Here is a 17,968-nt window from a genome sequence, read left to right as displayed (position 1 = left end):
CTTACAAAAAAATAATACTCTAAAAGCAACCTACTGCAACTTTTAATTAAGACGATTACATATATTTTAGACCAATTGCTTTAAAGCAAGAAGGCAGTATAAACCTTCTAGGAAAATTTTTATAAAAGAGGTTAAGAAATATAAGACAATTTATACATTTAAAAACTTACAATAAATAAGAGATGCAGGCATTTTTGAATACTAAGTACTATAATCCAATACAAGAACATCTTGATGTTCTGAAGCCATAGGTTGAAACTTAATTGTTCCTCGTGTTTCTTCTCATCTCCATGCTTTTAAAATTCCTTAACCATGACTGGGTACTATGGCTCATTACTCTTCACAAATACTGTGGCTGGGGAAAAATGGTTAATTTTGCTACTAAAAATGTTATAATACACTTTCTGATCATCATTCTGAAGCGTCCCCCATAGTCAGTGACTCAAAGACAGCCGGGCGATGGGCGTCCCTCTCACAAGTCAGAACAATATTTGCTGGAAGTAACAAGATTCATACCCCATCACAAACAACTTGCACTGAGAAGAATTTATAACTTAGTCCTGCAGTGAAATATCCCTTTTCCTCATTTTTTGTCTTGCAAAATTCAGATGAAGATCACAGCATATTCATGATAAAGTTATACAACTGATTCAGCACCACAAAATGAATTGGGAGACATGACCGTCTGTCCTGGGTTGCAGGATCACAGGTTAGCCAGGAGAGTGCATTGTACTGTTCCAGAACAAACCTGAAAAACAAACAGCCTTCTGTCAGGCCAACACGTTTTCTCACCAGGATTCTACAGCCCTGATTTACTATAATCCAGCTTCTTTGGCATCAAAAACGTAAAACAGGTTTGCCAACATTCAGAAATAACCTGTCTTCCAAATTATTAGAGCAGTTCAGAGCAAGACTTGCTTTTAGTAGAGAACTGTCACTGTAATTGTCTATTCTTAATTCATGTCATTCATTAATTCAAGACGTTCACATAAAAAAATATAGAAAAGGAAAAATAATCTGATGTTTTCTCAGTTAGTGTCCCATGTTTACATAGGTCTGGGCTCCTGTCCTTCAGCACTTCAGATTTTCCACAAGATTGCTGTGGAATATTCTGGCTTAACTATTTCTGTCTTTCCTGCTAGACCTCAAACTCTCTTCTAGTTTGAGGAATTCGTTGTTTTTCAAACATTTTCAAAAGCTGATTGTTAAAGAAGGGCTTGGAGATGTTTGGTTTTAATTCCACTGCTCTGTGGCAGTCACAAAGCACAGCAATTTATCTACACTAAGGATATCAGCTATGCAAAGAAAATAAACTAACAGCAGGAAAAACAAACATGCAGCTTCACTGCAGCAGCATTAAAAAAATCAAATGCACAATATTTTTGCGAATGATAAATACCTGAGCACATCAGAAGTTTGATTAGAATCAAGTGGATGGGAGTGTTTACTGTGGAGTAGCTCGTCTGATTGCACTGAAGGCACGTGGAGGTGCAAAGAGGCCTGAGGAAGGAAGAAGGGAGCCAGAAGTTACTGCCTGACCAACTATACCACATTTCCTTCCCCCACATTGTTTAGCTTGCAGACACCTTCTCTTACACACAAGCCAAAATAAATCTTATCCTCAGGCCATCAACAAGTTCAGGACTTATCAGAATATTTATATTTTCTCACACAGATCTCTGCTAAAAGCACAGTGAAATATAATTATATTATTATTAATCCCTTGTCTACATTAAGTGATTATTCAAAAAGCAACTCAAGTGGCCCAAGATGTCTAATAACACTTGGGAGATGCTTTCTATAGGCCTGGTCTACTTATATTTCATATATAGAGCTGCTTAGTGTAAATAATAAATCCTCTCTTCAAAATAATATCCTATACCAAAGCCAGAGCTGAGCTTAGTCCAAGAGGAACTGCTAATCCAGACACACACAAGGCTGCAGAAGATATATCTGGATCATTAGAAAACAAAGCACAGTATTAGAGATGCTGATTTGTTAATACAGAAAGTTTCTCTGTATATAATGTACGGCCTTAAATGTGCCAAGTGTGTCTTGATTGTGCCATAAGGAGATAAGGGGCTCAGACAACACCCAGACACGTGATACAATGGCCATAAACTTGGCAAAGCTAACGTGGAAAAAACAGCTTTTATGCTTTGTGCAGTACAGAAGGAGATTCGTTTATTCCTTATTTCACCCAGGGTAACTGAGTTATTATACTGCACTTTTGTACCTCCTCTCACAGGAGCCCAGCCTTAGCCAGAGCTCTGTCCAGGAACTCAACCTGTTCTTACAAAATCCTGGAGCATAAAGCCAGGAAAAGAGAGTCCAAACTGCCAGGAAGAGACCATGAGCAAGGCAGAGCCTCCCAAACAGCCAAATCTCAAAAACTGAGCACCTGGCCTCTCCTGAAGCAAACCAGAGCTATCCCCAGAGACCTGCACTGGCTTTGGTTTAACCAGAACAATTTTCACCCCAGATCCCTGCACAACTCCCTGCCAGGACAGTACCTTAAGAAACAAGGGACACTGATTTTGTGCTTGAGGACACGCTGACCAAAACCAGTCAGGCAATGGACCTGCTTTGGCAGTTGACACAAAATAACCGAGGGCCAGTGGCTGCTGCAGTATATTTGTTACTTCATCATGAGATTCTGTGGAAAGCAATCGATCTGTGCCTTGACCCTGGAACACAGCAGGCAATGGTTTCGGATTAGCAGAGCACAAATTTAATAGAAATTATCTGTAGCTTCAGAAACACAAAGCATTTCGAAATATCCAAGCATGACATGACAATGCAGTATCTAAAACCTTTCATTCCACAAAAGGAAATTAACAGATGGAAAAAAACAGATGAAACACACACACACAAAACTGTATTTACTCCGATAGTTACCTTGCCCATATCACCTCCATGGGGGTAGTGGGATCCTGGAGAATGCACAGGGGATCCACCAGGAGATGCAGGAAGAATATTTATAATATCAGGATCAAGATCATCTCCAGTGTCTAACAAGTCAAAGATTCCCATTCCATCTGCTCCATCTTGAAAAAGAACAAGACTAGTGAATTCCTACCATTTCACTACGTGCAATACATTCAGAAAAAAGTGATTTTCCATAGAAATGGAAATGGTTCTTCAGAATGAACAGTTTATTCTTATAACAGGGGGAGTGAGGGTTTTTTAGAAGGCAAGAACAAGTCCCAAGTACAAACCATTGTTTGTGTTAAAGGCCAGATCCAGGTTCTCAGTGGTGTAAGTGGAGGATGCCACTTGCACGGATGCAGAGGTGGGGAACACCAGGATGTGGGTGCAGGACGTGTCCTGGGGCGTGTTCAGCTGAGACGTTTGCATGTTCAGAGTGGTGCTGCGCCCAAACACGGAGCCGGTGGACACGGAATCTTTGGGAGAGAAACCAAGCACCTCCTTAGCTTTGCAAAGCCTGGACTGTTAGTTCTCGTGCCAAAAAGAGAGAGAGTTTCCCAAATACCTGGCATAATAATGAAGGATCCCTGGGGTTCCATGGCCACCAAGCAAGCACTGAGAATGCTGGGGGAGTCTGCAGCAGAGATGCCACACATCCTGCACATGTCCTTCAGCCTCTTGCTCAGGGACTGCAGGTTCCGGCGGCTCAGCAAACAGCTCCAGTCTGAGGAGGGAAATCTCATTAGGGAGGTTTTCTTCCACAAACAGGGATGGACACACTTGATATTATTGAAAAATTAAAGCTTTAAATCAAGCTTTAGACTAAAAATATTATGCTGCTGTTACCTTTTAATTCCCCGTGTCCTATTCTCCCCAGGCGCCCTATGACAACTCTCCATGGCAAAGAGCTCATCTGCACGAGGCCCAAGCACCATTCCCAGAGTTTCTGGAGACCCAGTCTGCGGGCAGAACCCTTTTTCCTGCGAGCTCTACAAGTGAGAAAGAAGGGAACACAAAGCTAAAACCCACCTGCAACGAGTTTTTAATGCCACATTCAGAACTTTTTTGTATTAACCTGAACGTTCATAGGACCCAAGAGTGTTGGTATTGCAGTCCAGCTGCAGCTTCAAGGGGTTGAAGTTTTTTGAATTAATCAAAAAACTGACTAAAACTGATATTAACAGCCAGTAAGAGATATTGGGGAAGTATGAACACACACAGAGCAACACTCAAGAACTACATGAGACTAAACTATGCTCTCCTAGAAATTTAACTCAAAACAATATGCACACAATAGGGACAATTTTCATCTGCTTTGGCCACTTTTGGAATACAGCAATTCTACAAAAGTCAGTTATTCTTACAGCACCAAACCCAGCGTAAGTCTTCAGGGCAATGAAAGAAAATATCCTTGCTAAAAATGAATTAAATTTTGGTTCTTACCTGTTTGGTACATCAATATTAATTATGCAAGTTTCTAACTGCTCTCCATAGAGGTCTGTACAGGATGCAAGCAGCCACCTCTGATCATGAGACAAACAGTAGCCCACAAAAAGCACATTATACTTCTGGCCAGCTTCTCCAAAAGTTTCTCCCAGCTCTGTTTGCTTGTCCTTTACTGGAGCCAGTATAAAAGGAGGGGTGTAGAGTCGAATACACTCAGGTCTCTAGAAAGATGACAGAACAGACAATGAAGTTGGGGGAAGAAATTATTCCTAACATAAAAGATGGTTTTCCTCTCATTTGAATAATTCCACAATCTCATTAACAATACTCACATCAGGGCTCCTAAGAGCAGTTTCCATGGCTAAACCTGGGCCAAAGCCAGTTAAGGTTTTCACGTTGGTGGAAGTTGGGAGAGGTCTCCGGCACTGAGTGAAAGCTGAAAATGCCAAAGATTTTAAATGCTGAGTGTAAATCTGCCGGTCCTCGTGTTTCACAGGCTGGAGCAGGTACTGACATGGGACAATCTAGGACAGAGGAGAGGGGAAAAAAAGTAAATCATTGTTTCATCGACAGATTAATGGCTTTTGACACAGTACTCGGTACATTGCTTTTTTATTTTACATTGCAGTCAAATTTCTTCCACTTCTTCTAAAGCACTGTGGGGCTTCAAGAAATTATCCTCATTGGAATTTTCTTTAGAGGAAAAATAATTTAATAATCTTAATGATTCCCCTAAGATCTGCCCTCTGTTCACTGGTCCTGCAGCTGGAGCTGTGCCTAGAGCCCAGCAGGGCCAGGCTGCACATCCCAGTGCAGGAGCAGCAGCTTTCCTGTACTCCATCATCACTGCAGTGGGCACTGCAGTTCCTCTGAGATAAAACTGAGCAGTTTGGAATGTACAGCCAGATTCAGCTTTGGTTAACAGTGCCCAAACTGCTCTAAAAGCTTCAAGCCAATGATTTAACAGCTGGAGAACTGTCAGTCATGTTTATGAAGGAAATGAAACTTCCACCTTGAGGGGGTTACTGCCCCCAAAGCACAGCCAAGGATGCCCTGTTTGTTCCTGTGGGCTCACCTGCACAGAAATGATGTTCTTGATGTTGGGAGGAAGGACCTGAACCATCTCCAGAAAGCAGCGCAGAAGTCCAAGTGTCCACAGACTGGATGAGCTGCTGTTCTCATCCTTTTTTTCATATGTGAAAGGATCAACTATGTAAACTACAATTGCAGGTGGATAGGTGATAGCGTGTGAATCTCCATCTGTGGGGACTCCGACTTTATCACGATCCATAGTGCTGGAAATGAAATTTTGAAACCTGTTACAAACAGCTGAGTTTTATAAAGAATTGGTTTTATTTCAAAACTAGATCAACTTGTCAATTATTAATCGGAAAGATCTTTGAGTCAACTGTGGTGTAAGAAACAGTCTTTTTATGTCATTTTTGTATAGGAGCTTATCAGTATAAGAATCTCTTTTCTTTCCTCTAGTCTTTTTTATTACAGCAGCTCAACTATTGCTTAACTGGGGAACAAGAATATCTACAGTAAGAGCTGTCTTCACCACACTAACTTTGATTACAGAAAATAGCACTCTAAGATGGTGCCAATTATCTATCTCCCCCTCCTTCCCTAGCCCTTTAAAATATTGAAGTGAGTAGTTTGGTGAATTTTCTCTCTTTAGAGAAGGAAGAAAAAAAGTTTATTTTTGTACCAAAGTAGACACTGAGATGTAATCAGAACTGCAGCTACAGCTGGAACCAAAAGGTTCAGCTCCACCACAACTGAACCCTCATTCTCCCTTAAAAGCAGCTTGGTGAAAACAAATACAGGATTTTTACTGAAGGGATGAGAGTGCAATCAGAAATCCGCGTTAGCTGAGCCGATTGTTCAGCTGAAGGTGAGGCTGCAGTCCCTACCTTTCAGAAACCTCTGGATGTGGCTGTGCAGGTGCTGCAGCCGTGTCTGCAGACATCCCTGCAGTTTGCAGTGTGGGCTGCTGCTGCTGCTGCCCCCCCGTTTGCCCGTTTGGGACGGGCGCAGCCTGCGCGGGCAGGGAGGCAGGAGTGGTGCTGCTCATATTGCTGAAAGGGGGAAAGGAGGAGGGTTTGCTGGCTGGGATGGCGCTGCCCAGGCTGGCAGAGGAGGAGGACGGGGCAGTGGTGGTGAGCGTGGAGTTGGCCGTGGTGGCTGCAGAGGACATGGCACTGCTGGAGGTCACCGTGATGGTGCTGCTGGTGGCGGCCGCGGGCGCCGATGACGGAGTGTTGGGGTTGGCAGCGGGGGCTGTCACCGCGGGCAGAGCAGAGCCTGCCTGGCTGCACGGAGGGACCAGGTTTGTTTGGGAGAGCAGAGAATTGTCCAAAGGCTGAGAAGCAAGATAAGGACCTAAAACCAGAGGAAAACAAAAAAAAAAAGGCATAAATTTTATATTGCAGCTGTTTTGGTGCTTATGTCACCCATGGAAGTCTACAGTTGTCACAAAACAGAGCAAACCTTGAGCATATATTTTACCTCTCAAAATACCTGTATTAAATTGCCAAATTCTAATATTTTCATAAGAGCCTTTTTGAAATATTAAGAAATCCGTTTTTAATAGAACTTTCTGCCAGATGTGTTGAATTGCTGGAAATCACTGCCTCAGAATCCAAGTCACCAATACAAGAAGACACCCAAAGTCCCTGTCAGCCACGCTGCCATTCCCTAAAGGCACTGCTGGCTGGTAAGAGGCCATTTTAGCACATACTCAAATACAGTTTAAAACCAGAAAACTACCCCAATCAATAAGCCAATAAGCCATGAATCCTTCTTTTCTATTACAAAGGAGTAAGTGGCAATTGTACAAAATAAGGAACATTAAAAAAAGGTCGTACCCAGCTCATATCTGCAAACTTGAGCGTAGAGTTTGAGTTTGGAGAACGCATCGTTGTTGGCATTGGCTGTCTGTGAGAACCACTCCGTGACCAACTTCTCTGAGAGCTTCTTGGAGGCTGTGGGTCCAACCCTCATGATCCCATCAGGCAGTAACTTACAGATAGGCCTGTGCTGACCAAGCCTGCAGGACTGCAAAGAAGGTGAAAAAAACCCCTTAAAAGCTGTTAAATGTCACACAAAGGATATTTCATGGAAAGGCAGAGAACTCTCAGTTTATTTACGATATTCCACAGTAACATTTTAACTCCAGAACTCCACCAACAGGAAATTTTGACTAGTGATTTTATGGTTTATTGTCGGTGCTTGCCTAAGTGCAAGAAAACTAGGTTGATAATAATGTTCTCTAATCTTCATTCAATCCCAGCAATACAAGCATGTAATTAATTAATGAAGTGGCAGTAACACAATTAACGCGGCAGTGCAGGGCTTTGCCACCGGGTGGCGTTTCTGGGATGGGAACAGCAGCACGAGCAGCCCTTATCTCCCAAGTGCCCATTCCTAAAATCCCTCGGAGCAGCTTTCCCTGATAGCATTCTGAGCAGGCGTCGCTATCAGCCCCGACAAGCCTGATAAGTCCTTATGAGCACGCATTAGAAAGAGCCTTTTTCCCAAATCCATTTGGCTGCAAACTGCCACAAATCCCGTACCTCGTATATGGCAGTGAGATCCCTAAAGAAGCTTTTGGCTCCGTTGAGCAGAGCCTCGTTCTCCGGGCACACCACCACGTACGCGACGTCTCGCTGCGACCCGTAAGGCTCCAGCATCAGCCTCTCCCAGTAGGGCAATGCAAACGGAGACAGCACCAGGAAATCGTAATCGTATCCCAACAAAAATGTTGGGATTGGCAGTGGTTCTGGGGACTCGTCGGTTCCTGGAAAAGCAAGGCGTGTTTTTGAGCGGAAAGCTTAAAATGAACTTCAAGGAAATATGAATAGAACAGCCTCTGGTGTTGCCAGCATCTCACAGGATGAGATGGAGAACTGGCTATCAATGGAATAATTCTCATTTTACAGATCCAAAGTGTAGGATCCAACCCTCTGCAAAAAACCCATCAGCTGACTGGTTTTATTTGAAATATCTCAGGGCCTCAGGAAGAAGTTCCACGGTGTTTTATATTTCTATCAGGAACAGATCTGCACTGTCCAGGAAGCCTTTTCCCACAGAGCCAAAGACAAGGGGGAAAATGTAAATATTCTAAGCAAAAGGGCCAGAGAAGGAAACAAACTTAAGAACATGTAAATGTATAATTGCCATGTTCTAAATATAGCTACAAAAGTTCTGCTGGTGAAAGGTCACTCTTGTAACACAGTGGTAAATCAATCTCATATGCTAATGAAGTCATTAAATCGTGAGTGCACAAAATTCACCTTCTATCTGTAAATGCATCACGCGTTGGCCACTCCAAACTTTTATCAGAGATACTGAGGAACCCTAGATCTTGGACACAGTACTGAGCAATAGAGCACACTGTCTCAAGCATTTCAAAATCAGTATTTTTAACTCCCTGTCTTCAGAATAATTAGAAGGGGGTGAATGGGAAAATTCTGAGTGTAAAAACCTCAACAGTTACCCTGTTTTTAACACTAATCCCATCTTTTGCAATTTCAGTCCCTCACTGGGCAAAGTGTCAGGTGTATACAAACAGTGCAACCGAAGTTGTAAATTTTAAATGCACATCTTTAATTCATTGCCTGTTTTAAGGAATATAAATATTTTCCGTTTCTCTATAGAGAAGAATTCTCCTCTGTCTAATCAGCTCTCGTTAGTTTAAAAGAAAGGTCAAGTGCTGTTCAGAATTCCAACGGGCTGAGCAGCACCAGCCACCGGGTTTGGGTGGATGGGGCAGGGGAAGGAGATTCCACGGGGCAGGGGAAGGAGATTCCATGGAGCAGAATTCCATGGGGCAGGGGAAGGAGATTCCACGGGGCAGGGGAAGGAGATTCCACAGGGCAGGGGAAGGAGATTCCACAGGGCAGGGGAAGGAGATTCCACAGGGCAGGGGAAGGAGATTCCATGGAGCAGAATTCCATGGGGCAGGGGAAGGAGATTCCACGGGGCAGGGGAAGGAGATTCCACGGGGCAGGGGAAGGAGATTCCACGGGGCAGGGGAAGGAGATTCCACGGGGCAGGGGAAGGAGATTCCACGGGGCAGGGGAAGGAGATTCCACGGGGCAGAATTCCATGGAGCTGTTACCGTAGGAGCCTCTCCCAGCCATTTTGTGGAACTGCTGCCACGTGAGGGGTCCCTGCACGCCCCAGGACCGGACCGTGCGCTTCTTCTGGATGGCGTCCTGCAGCACGGGCTGGAGCGAGAGCAGCATGCGCAGGATGTCCTGGGAACACTGCATGCTCACATCCACCACTGCGGGGACACAAACGTGCTCAGGGCAGCTGCACCACGGCCACCAGCCCAAACCACCTCCAATGCCAACACCCTCTTCCAAAAAAACACCTGCAGGCCACCCAAAGGCTGCGATGAAGTTGGGCATGCACGGATTTACAGTGATCCCTTTTCCCCCGACAAAATACACAGATGGATTTTTTTCTTCATTTTGTTTTGTCCTCTAGAATTTTTCCCATTGAAAGTTAAACTAAAATAAAAACAAGACAAACAAAAACAACCCCAAAACAAGTTGTAGGAGCCTGAAACTCCTGTATTGTCCCTCCCAGCAAAGGTGGATTTGCAGGCTGCCACCCAGTGCTCATTTCAGAGAAGTCGAGGGAAGCCTCGAGCAGACTCAGCCCATTTCACCCAGACCACCACTGGGCCATTTCGGGTACAGGGCTTTAGCATGAAAAGCTGACACAAAATTTGGCATGGCTACAATTTCCAAGTCTTCTGTTTTAAAGTATCTTTACATCTTTTTATCCCAAACACCAGAGTCACAGTAACACGGAGTCTTCTCTTCTGTGTGCCTGAAAACATCAATTTATTTACAGCCTGGGCTTTCCCAGTTAATTCCCCAGCGAGGCACAGAAACCTGGCTGTGCTCTCCCAGGATTCCTCCTCATCTTCACCTACAACTACAACTGCAGCTACCCATGATTTACAACTTTATCTTTCACCCTAACTCTGTTAAGAGCTGCCACTTGAAAATTCTATTAGAGAACAGTAAGCAAATACACACAATGGAGGGTATTTCAGGAGACACTGCATCATTAGTCAGGCCCTCAAAGAAAAAAATCCAAGGATTTCTGGCAGGCCCAGCATACAGTGAAGGCTACGATAATGCTTTTTTTGCCACATGTGCCATTAACCTACTGCCCCCCTCTCCTCCTTAAAGAAGGGGGGAAGCCAACTGAATCAAAGCTGTTGTTTAATTCTGCCACAGTGGCCTTGACAATACGGTCACCACTCGAACCCCCTGCACTTCCTACAGGCATCAATCATCCCAGAGCCTCTGTAGAGCCACTCACCAAAAGCTCTTTAAAGGATAAACCCGGTGAAGTGCTGTGGACACCGACAGTGGTCTCACGTTACACTTCAGATATATATTGGGAATTTACAACTGAGGGCAGCCAAGGCCTCACTCTGCTGGGTGATCAGCACAGGACACAGAAAGGCTGGATATTCTCAACACCATCAGCCAGAAATCTGTACGAGCACAGGTGGCAAAAACAGCATTCAAAACCCACAAAGGAAAACCGCAAAAAGAGACCCTTCAAAAACAAAACCCCAAAACAGGTGGACAAGCAGAAAACAAGCCGTTTTCAATATTTACCATTTCTTTTTGACCAGTGGTGCAAGCAAGTAGTTTTCACAAGTGCTTCATCAACTTTCCCTCCTGACATATTGTCCATGAACTGCCGTCCATGTTCCAAGGCTAAGTAGCAGTCATTGCAACAATCCCTTTCTTCTACACGTACCAGGTTGCTGATGGCACCAACTTTGGCCATGGAGTCTTGGTCTGCGGCTCCGAAGGGTGAGAACAGGTTGGTGCACTGATCCTGCAGCAACAGTATCAAGTCATCGGGCAGTTTCTCGGGCTCTTTCAGCCCTCCACTGCCGTGCTCAATGGAAGTAGCTCTGAGAGCTTCGAAGCGTTTTTCTGCTTCTTTGCCGCACTCCGTGTTTCTCCCCAGAATATCCAACTCATCTTCAAGAAACAGCCCGGAACTGTTGCCAAATTTTCTATTCATGACTGCACTGAAACCACAGGTACACCTATACTGGGCCTCTTGCGTTGGGTCGGGAATGTAAACTCCAACATCAGCACCTTTGATGTTCATATTGCAAACACAAATGCAGCAGCTGTCGAAGTTGCAGTCCTTGAAGAGGTTCATGACGGACTCGGAGAGGATGAGGTTGACGTACAGGCTGTGTGCCTCGGGGATGGAAGGCACCGTGGCGGGCTCCACCGAGTTGAGGGGCCGGCACGTGGAGGGCGTGGAGGCGGGCGAGTACAAATCCGAGTTCTCGTATTTCACCGAGCCCTGGGCGCTGGCGGGCCCGCCGGCCCCGCGCGGCGTCCGCGGAGTCCGCGGCGTCCTGGGCGTGGGGAAGCGAGGCGTGGAGGGAGAAGGGAGGATCCCAGCGCCGCTGTTGCTGGGAGGGGCGCTGCTGGGGGGCATCCCAAACGGAGTGTGGGTCTGGGGCGTGTAGGCAGGGCCGTACTCCTGGTCCATGGCGCTCCCATCGCTGACGGCGGCCGCAAGAGAAGGAAAGGCTTTAAGTACACGGCATACTGGGGGTGAAGTTTAAGACTCAGATTTCTAAAGAAGGGCCTTCCTAATTAATATTTGCTTTTTTGAAGCTAGTCTTTCATAATCCACAGCAAGATTTTCATTCCCTAAGGAACTCCAAGAGCATTTGTTCTAAATGACTTTGCAGGACTCCCACTGACAGCAGCGTTAAAGAATCTCTCCCTGCCTCCTTTCCTCTTTTCCCTTGCACAAAGCTCCCAGGAAACAAGTGTGGTCAGAATAAATTATAAATTCTGTGGTTGTGTGGAGTCTAAAGGACACCTTTTTTATTCATGTCTTATTTACATGTTGTGTTGACACATACTAAGAAAATAGACCAGGTCTATTGACAGCACATTCAGCTGAATCCACGAGGAAAGCATCACCTGGAAAGGTTTAACATTTTCTTTCCTAAGCACCTGAGTATCTCCAAAGACTTGTCAGGCTAATGAGACCTGGAAACGTATTGCTAATGAGTAACAGAAGCAACATCAGTATTTAATCCAAGATACAACATTCCTATAATTTTATCAAGAAATACCTAACACCTCCTTGTTGCCTAATCCATTTATACCAGCTGCTAATGCAGAAGAGAAAAAGAAATAAATCTTTACCTCAAGAATAGCTGGCAGCAAGACCATCCCTACCAAATGCAGGGCACAGAAATGTCCCCTGCAGTTCTGCTGTGACCAGGCCCAGTCACACAGCACAGGAAATGTTTTCCTACTCCCAGCACAGCTGAGTTTACTGCTACTTAAGCAAATAATTTAAGAAACAGCAGCACCACCTACTAAGCCCTTCCAGCACTGACTACACCACGGCAAAAAACAAAGTCCCAAGTTTACATTTATCTTGATTGTTACCATCTTCATTACTTATTAAACCTGGACTTGCACCATTAAGCTTCCCCAAGAAACCTTTAAAGGAGACAACAAATAAAATGTACAGTTAAGAAGCTCTTGGAGAAGAGTCTCCTGCAGTAGGTTCAGCCAGAAGGACATTTTTACAGGCTCTTGTTAGCTATGTAAACCCAGAATATATACAAATATTCCCACTAGAGATTGAAAAAATAAATAAATATTCACAAAGTGAGCCTGTCCCCAAGCAGAGCCCCCAGGGTCGTACCCATCTTTGATGAAAGGCATGGCAGGGCCTGGAGGGAGCAGGTCCAGCTTTCCCACAGTCCAGCTCTGGCGGTAAATGCACTCCTCAGGCAGCTTGATGGGAGGAAGACACTGGCTGGGAAGAGTCTTCAGTGGTGCAAACATGGAACATCCCACTAAAGCTTGACAGTTCTCAGGTTTATAGACGTAAGAGTAATCCTGGAAGTCAGACATGGGGAAGCATTGGTGTGTAAATTAGATCACTGCAGCAATTAAATGCTTCTGCAAAAAACAGGACTGAATTCAAGCAGCAGCTCTTTAACCCCAAATCCTGACACAGCTGCAAGAGAAAGCTGAGATGTGTAGCCACAATATTCACAATACACCAAAACAAACCTCATGAACTGCAATGACTGAAAGGCATTTCTGCAGCTCGCTAATGGCTACTCAGCTGTTACTCCCTCTTGAGTTTAGGTGGTAAAACACTACTACATACTTACTACAAAGTGTATTACCCCCCCCCAAAATAATGCAGGACAAGTTACAAATTATACTTAATCTCCCCCATTCCTCTTCAGATTTAAGTCCTAAACTGATCAATAATCATCACAAGCATTGATCAGGGCTGTCAGCACTGCCTACCTTGATTTCAGCAGGTTTGGGGCTGCAGAAACCCTCGTCCACCTCGATTCTGAACTGGGCTCCCACAGCAGAGCTGTTCCCTTCCAGCACCGTTCCTCCCAGTGTAGTGTCCATGCTGCCATACTCCTTGTTGTTCATGTTCATGGGAGAAAACCCCATAATGTGTTGTTCCAGTGAAGGGGGAGTTGGATACATTTTATGGAGATCTGCAGTGCCTAATTTCGGATCAGAAGCAGACTTTAGAGCATGAAAACTTTCTGGAGTGTTCCCTGAGTCTCAACATTTCGCAAAGGGAAATGAGGGGTACATTTCCAAATTGCCACAACATATTAGAGTCAAATGTTTGGAGCTAGTATTCTCTTTAGGCAAAAAGAAAACACAAATAAATCTTACTTATGCATGACAGTGGGTCTAGATTTCCTGTTTTTGCCTCTTTGCAGTTGGATTTGTCATCAGTGCCGTTCACTGCTCGTTTAGATCCAGGCTAAGAAAGAAGTATTGTCATAAAATCACTTCAGACATAAACACATGTTCATGTTTCCTGCTAACAGGAAATCTCACTTGCACATACAAAACTGAGACACTGTACAATATTTAGAGAAATTAAAATAGCTCAGAAGCCTAAGGTTGGGCTTACACTTGTTCTTGATTCTTGGAACCCAGAGAATTTCTCCTAACAGGTCACAAAGTTATTGAAGGGGAAAACCAGTTAGAAAATAACCCTCAGCCTGTTAGCAGACAGTAAAAGAAGCTAAATTAGGGCTGCCCACAGTCTACCAGAACAAACCATAACACTCCCAGAGCCACATTAACATCACTGGTGTTACCACAGGAACAGAAAAGACAAACACAAATCCTGCAACAAGAAATACAGGAAAGAAAAACTGTCAGAAGTAAAAGAATAAGAGATATTTTACCATCTTCAAATAGTTCTGATGTCTACAGAATGTAAGTGTTCATGTTTAGGAGCAGACACACTTCCTTTACACACTGATGACCTTTGATGGCTGCTAAGACCCTTCAGCCCTTACTCAGCTCCAGCTCCCAGTAAAGTTGGTGGGCATTTTGTCTGGGCAAGGGGATTCGGGATTAAGCATGGAGTAAAATACAGTTCAGAAAAGACAACTGATCACAAACAGTATTGAAACTAGAAAGATAATGGATTCAGAGTCATCCCAGATTGCAAGAGAAACTCTTGGAAGATAATAGCTGCTGCAGAGAAGCAGCTTATTTGGCACCATGTCCAGTGTTTAAATGCCTTTTCTCTTTCAGAAGTTGCTGTTGGGTTTCAGTATTACCTTGATGAAGCAGTTAAGCAGAGCCCAGACCACAGGAAAAGACCACGCTAGGACCTGCTGAATCTGAACAACTCAAACTAAAGGTAGCACACACTGTGGGGATTGTAAGGAAGTGAGATCAAAAGGTTGTTTGCATCAAAAATCTGCCTGCATGAGTCAACCAGAACAGTCCGTTTGCCACTGAGGGGCCGCAGCTCTTGTTTGTGTGAACGTTTTGCAACCTCTCCTAAAAACGCCAGAAGGAGAAAATCAAACCCAAACCACAGAAAGACAAGAGGAGTTCCTTGCTGGTTTCTTGGCACCTGGCAGGACTCTTTGCACATCACTTACTGTGAGCTCATCCTCGTCAGAGTTGAAGAGGTTGTCCAGGTCGGTGTAGGACACCACCAGGTCTGTCTCGTGGAACAGGCTGGTGGAGGCAGTGCGGGCGTGGGCAGCCAAGCGCTGGGCATCTGTGGAGACACCAGCATCACTGCCACTGCCCCTCATTAAAAACTTCATTAAAGAGCTCTTTACACAGCTCTTTCCAAGCTCTTTCCAAGCTCTTTCCTTTCCTGGGGGAAAGGAAACCAAGGGGGTGAAGTGTCCTTGGTTCTACTCTTCCATCTTACACAGAGCTGAGGGCCCTTCCATTTTAGAGCGTTTGGATTTTATAATCAACATTTGTTTGCAAGGTGCAACAAAGAAATGTTCCAAGCAGACTGAAGGGAAATACAAACCATAAACCACAAAACTCACCAGCCTATTAGAACCTATTGACTATGCACGACACCATTAATATAAAACAATTAATAAAGAGAGGAAGAAAAAGCCTCATTACCTTGCTTGACAGAAGGACTAAACAGAGACATGGCATCCTCTCCTTCGTGGGATAGAACTGTAACACTGGATGTCCCATCCTCAGCCTATTAAAAAAGGAGAGAAAAGTTATTTAAATGAATGGGTGGAGTGGGAGGTATTTGATGCCCCTGATTCCCTGATTCCCCAGGGAATTCTGTCCCTGGAGAAGGATCAGGTTCTCATTACCCTGTGAGCTCAGAGGGGCTGGGGGCTCAGAGCTTGGGGTTTGTCTTGGGGATAAATTTACAAAGCAAGTTGTGGATTCTTGCTACAACACCTTCAGGAAAAACCTTTGCTATCAGATGCTACACACTAATTGTGCCAGTTCTTGAAAGGAATGCATCCACACATAACTAATTCTAATAAGCTAATTTATTTCATGGACAAGCCCACAGTGCAGTTATATTTTCTCTTTTTCTGTAGGTGCCCTTTTACTTTAAGTACAAGTCTCATGTAGCTGCACTAAAGCACAAAAAACGAATAAAAATTGCAATTCACTGGCCAGGGAGCAAGTCAGGGCTCACCTCACCTACCCCCAGACCTTTCCACTCATGAACAAAGCACTGGCCCTGTTCTTCCTCTCTCCCCAGGCACCTGCCAGCACCTATTTCCACAGGGAGCCACTGAGCCAGACTGATCCAGCAGCTTTTTCCTCAAAAACCCCGATGCAATGGCACCACCAGTGTGCAAAAAAACCTTCAGGTGCTGTTAGAGACATGCTGCTTAATTTCATTGGTCACTTCTGCTAGAATACAATTTGGGTTTTTATTTGCTTCTAAATACATAAAGAAGGATTTAAATCCTATCCGGTGCCTAAGGCAATTTGTTTTAATCTCATCACTGATTTGTAGCCTCACTCCTTTACTCACCTTGTGTTTCTTCCCCACTTCCCTCTCAATGTTCTGCCTGTCCTTTTTACTGTCAGGAAATAGGAATTCCACATCTCCATCCACAAAGGCATAAGGATCGATTTCAGGTTCCTGGTCAGCTTCCGTTGCTACAGCTGTTAAATATTGGTTTTTACTCTGATACTGTTGCACCAGTTCATCTGAAACCTTCAGGGGTTTCCTACATTGCACCATTAATCTGAACAGAAGAAAAATAAAAATCACAAAATCGTTCATTTAGCATTTATTACATGGAATTATTTCTGCTATCACACAGCCTTTACAAGAACAACCTCATCTTCCCACTTCCTTCCTTCACACCCCAGCTTCAGAAAACTTTTGGGGATGAAGATGAAATCATTACTCATTTAACATCACCTCCTTCCACACATCAGATCCAGCCCTGTGATTCATCCTGCCCCTCTCTCCTCAAGCACTGTCAATTCACATCAAGATTAGTAATTTATCCCAGGTCATGGCTGTCATTTATTATAAGGCACAAATGGATTCAACTCTCCACATCCACTAAAAGGAACTCACCAGGCTAAAGAATTACTCACTGCATTCCCCAGAAAAGCCCAAGCAATAATCACCAGTAAAGCACACAAATGCCACTGTGCTCAGGAGCCATTTCTATCACTCAGATCAATACAAATGAAGCTTGCAGCACACCAGTAACTAATTTACTAATGAGAAAAATCAAACCACATTTGCCTTTATCAGCATTTTTCTTTTGTTAACATTCTGAGCCAAAACTGGAGCTGCTAAGTACACAGAAATTAAGGTTTTCTCTCAGGAGTATTGGTTTCACAAATGTAACATTGCAGCGGGAAAAGAAAGATACTGGCAAGGAATAAACTGTTCTAGTTATGAGCTGTAGATGTGCCCCTGACCCAGCTTTATTTTCTGTACCCCAACACACAAAAGGCTCCAGGTGAGGAGGGTGCTCCCTCAAACAGGATGAGAAGTTCCTGCACATTCCTCTCAACTTCAGAAACAGTTTGACTTTGTCAAAGACACCTCCTAAAACCAAACTGTCCCAAAAAACATCTCACAGCCAACATAAGGGCAGATCCATCCATGCTGCACTTCCATGCTCAATAAACCAGTTTTCTAAATCCTGCAAAAACTGCAATCAGGAAAGGAAAAAAAAGGGAGGGGAAAAGAGAGATGGAAACTGCTTTCTAGGAATGAGGAATTAAACACCTCT

At 44.2% G+C, this 17,968-nt stretch overlaps 1 protein-coding gene across 1 annotated transcript in view; it reads right to left on the bottom strand.

The window, feature by feature from the left end:
• Positions 1-26: 26 nt before the first annotated feature.
• MED13 (mediator complex subunit 13) overlaps positions 27-17,968 on the bottom strand; it is a 50,363-nt gene continuing 32,421 nt past the window's right edge. Inside the window, exons 10-30 of the mRNA XM_063402812.1 lie at positions 16,741-16,957; positions 15,852-15,936; positions 15,362-15,483; positions 14,127-14,217; positions 13,734-13,948; positions 13,114-13,310; positions 11,028-11,944; positions 9,500-9,667; positions 7,953-8,176; positions 7,245-7,434; positions 6,291-6,759; positions 5,450-5,669; positions 4,707-4,898; positions 4,372-4,595; positions 3,775-3,917; positions 3,494-3,652; positions 3,219-3,404; positions 2,899-3,047; positions 2,514-2,687; positions 1,400-1,500; positions 27-748 (exon numbers count right to left, since the gene is read on the bottom strand). Coding sequence (XP_063258882.1) covers positions 616-748; positions 1,400-1,500; positions 2,514-2,687; positions 2,899-3,047; positions 3,219-3,404; positions 3,494-3,652; positions 3,775-3,917; positions 4,372-4,595; positions 4,707-4,898; positions 5,450-5,669; positions 6,291-6,759; positions 7,245-7,434; positions 7,953-8,176; positions 9,500-9,667; positions 11,028-11,944; positions 13,114-13,310; positions 13,734-13,948; positions 14,127-14,217; positions 15,362-15,483; positions 15,852-15,936; positions 16,741-16,957 — 4,576 coding nt within the window. The 3' untranslated portion in view covers positions 27-615. The remainder of the gene's footprint in view (positions 749-1,399; positions 1,501-2,513; positions 2,688-2,898; positions 3,048-3,218; positions 3,405-3,493; positions 3,653-3,774; positions 3,918-4,371; positions 4,596-4,706; positions 4,899-5,449; positions 5,670-6,290; positions 6,760-7,244; positions 7,435-7,952; positions 8,177-9,499; positions 9,668-11,027; positions 11,945-13,113; positions 13,311-13,733; positions 13,949-14,126; positions 14,218-15,361; positions 15,484-15,851; positions 15,937-16,740; positions 16,958-17,968) is intronic.

This window comes from Prinia subflava, chromosome 8 (genome assembly GCF_021018805.1).
Source record: "Prinia subflava isolate CZ2003 ecotype Zambia chromosome 8, Cam_Psub_1.2, whole genome shotgun sequence".
NCBI classification, from domain to species: Eukaryota; Metazoa; Chordata; class Aves; order Passeriformes; family Cisticolidae; genus Prinia; species Prinia subflava.
The sequence above is the reverse complement of the archived record's forward strand: the minus strand, read 5'-3'. Positions and strand labels throughout refer to the sequence as shown.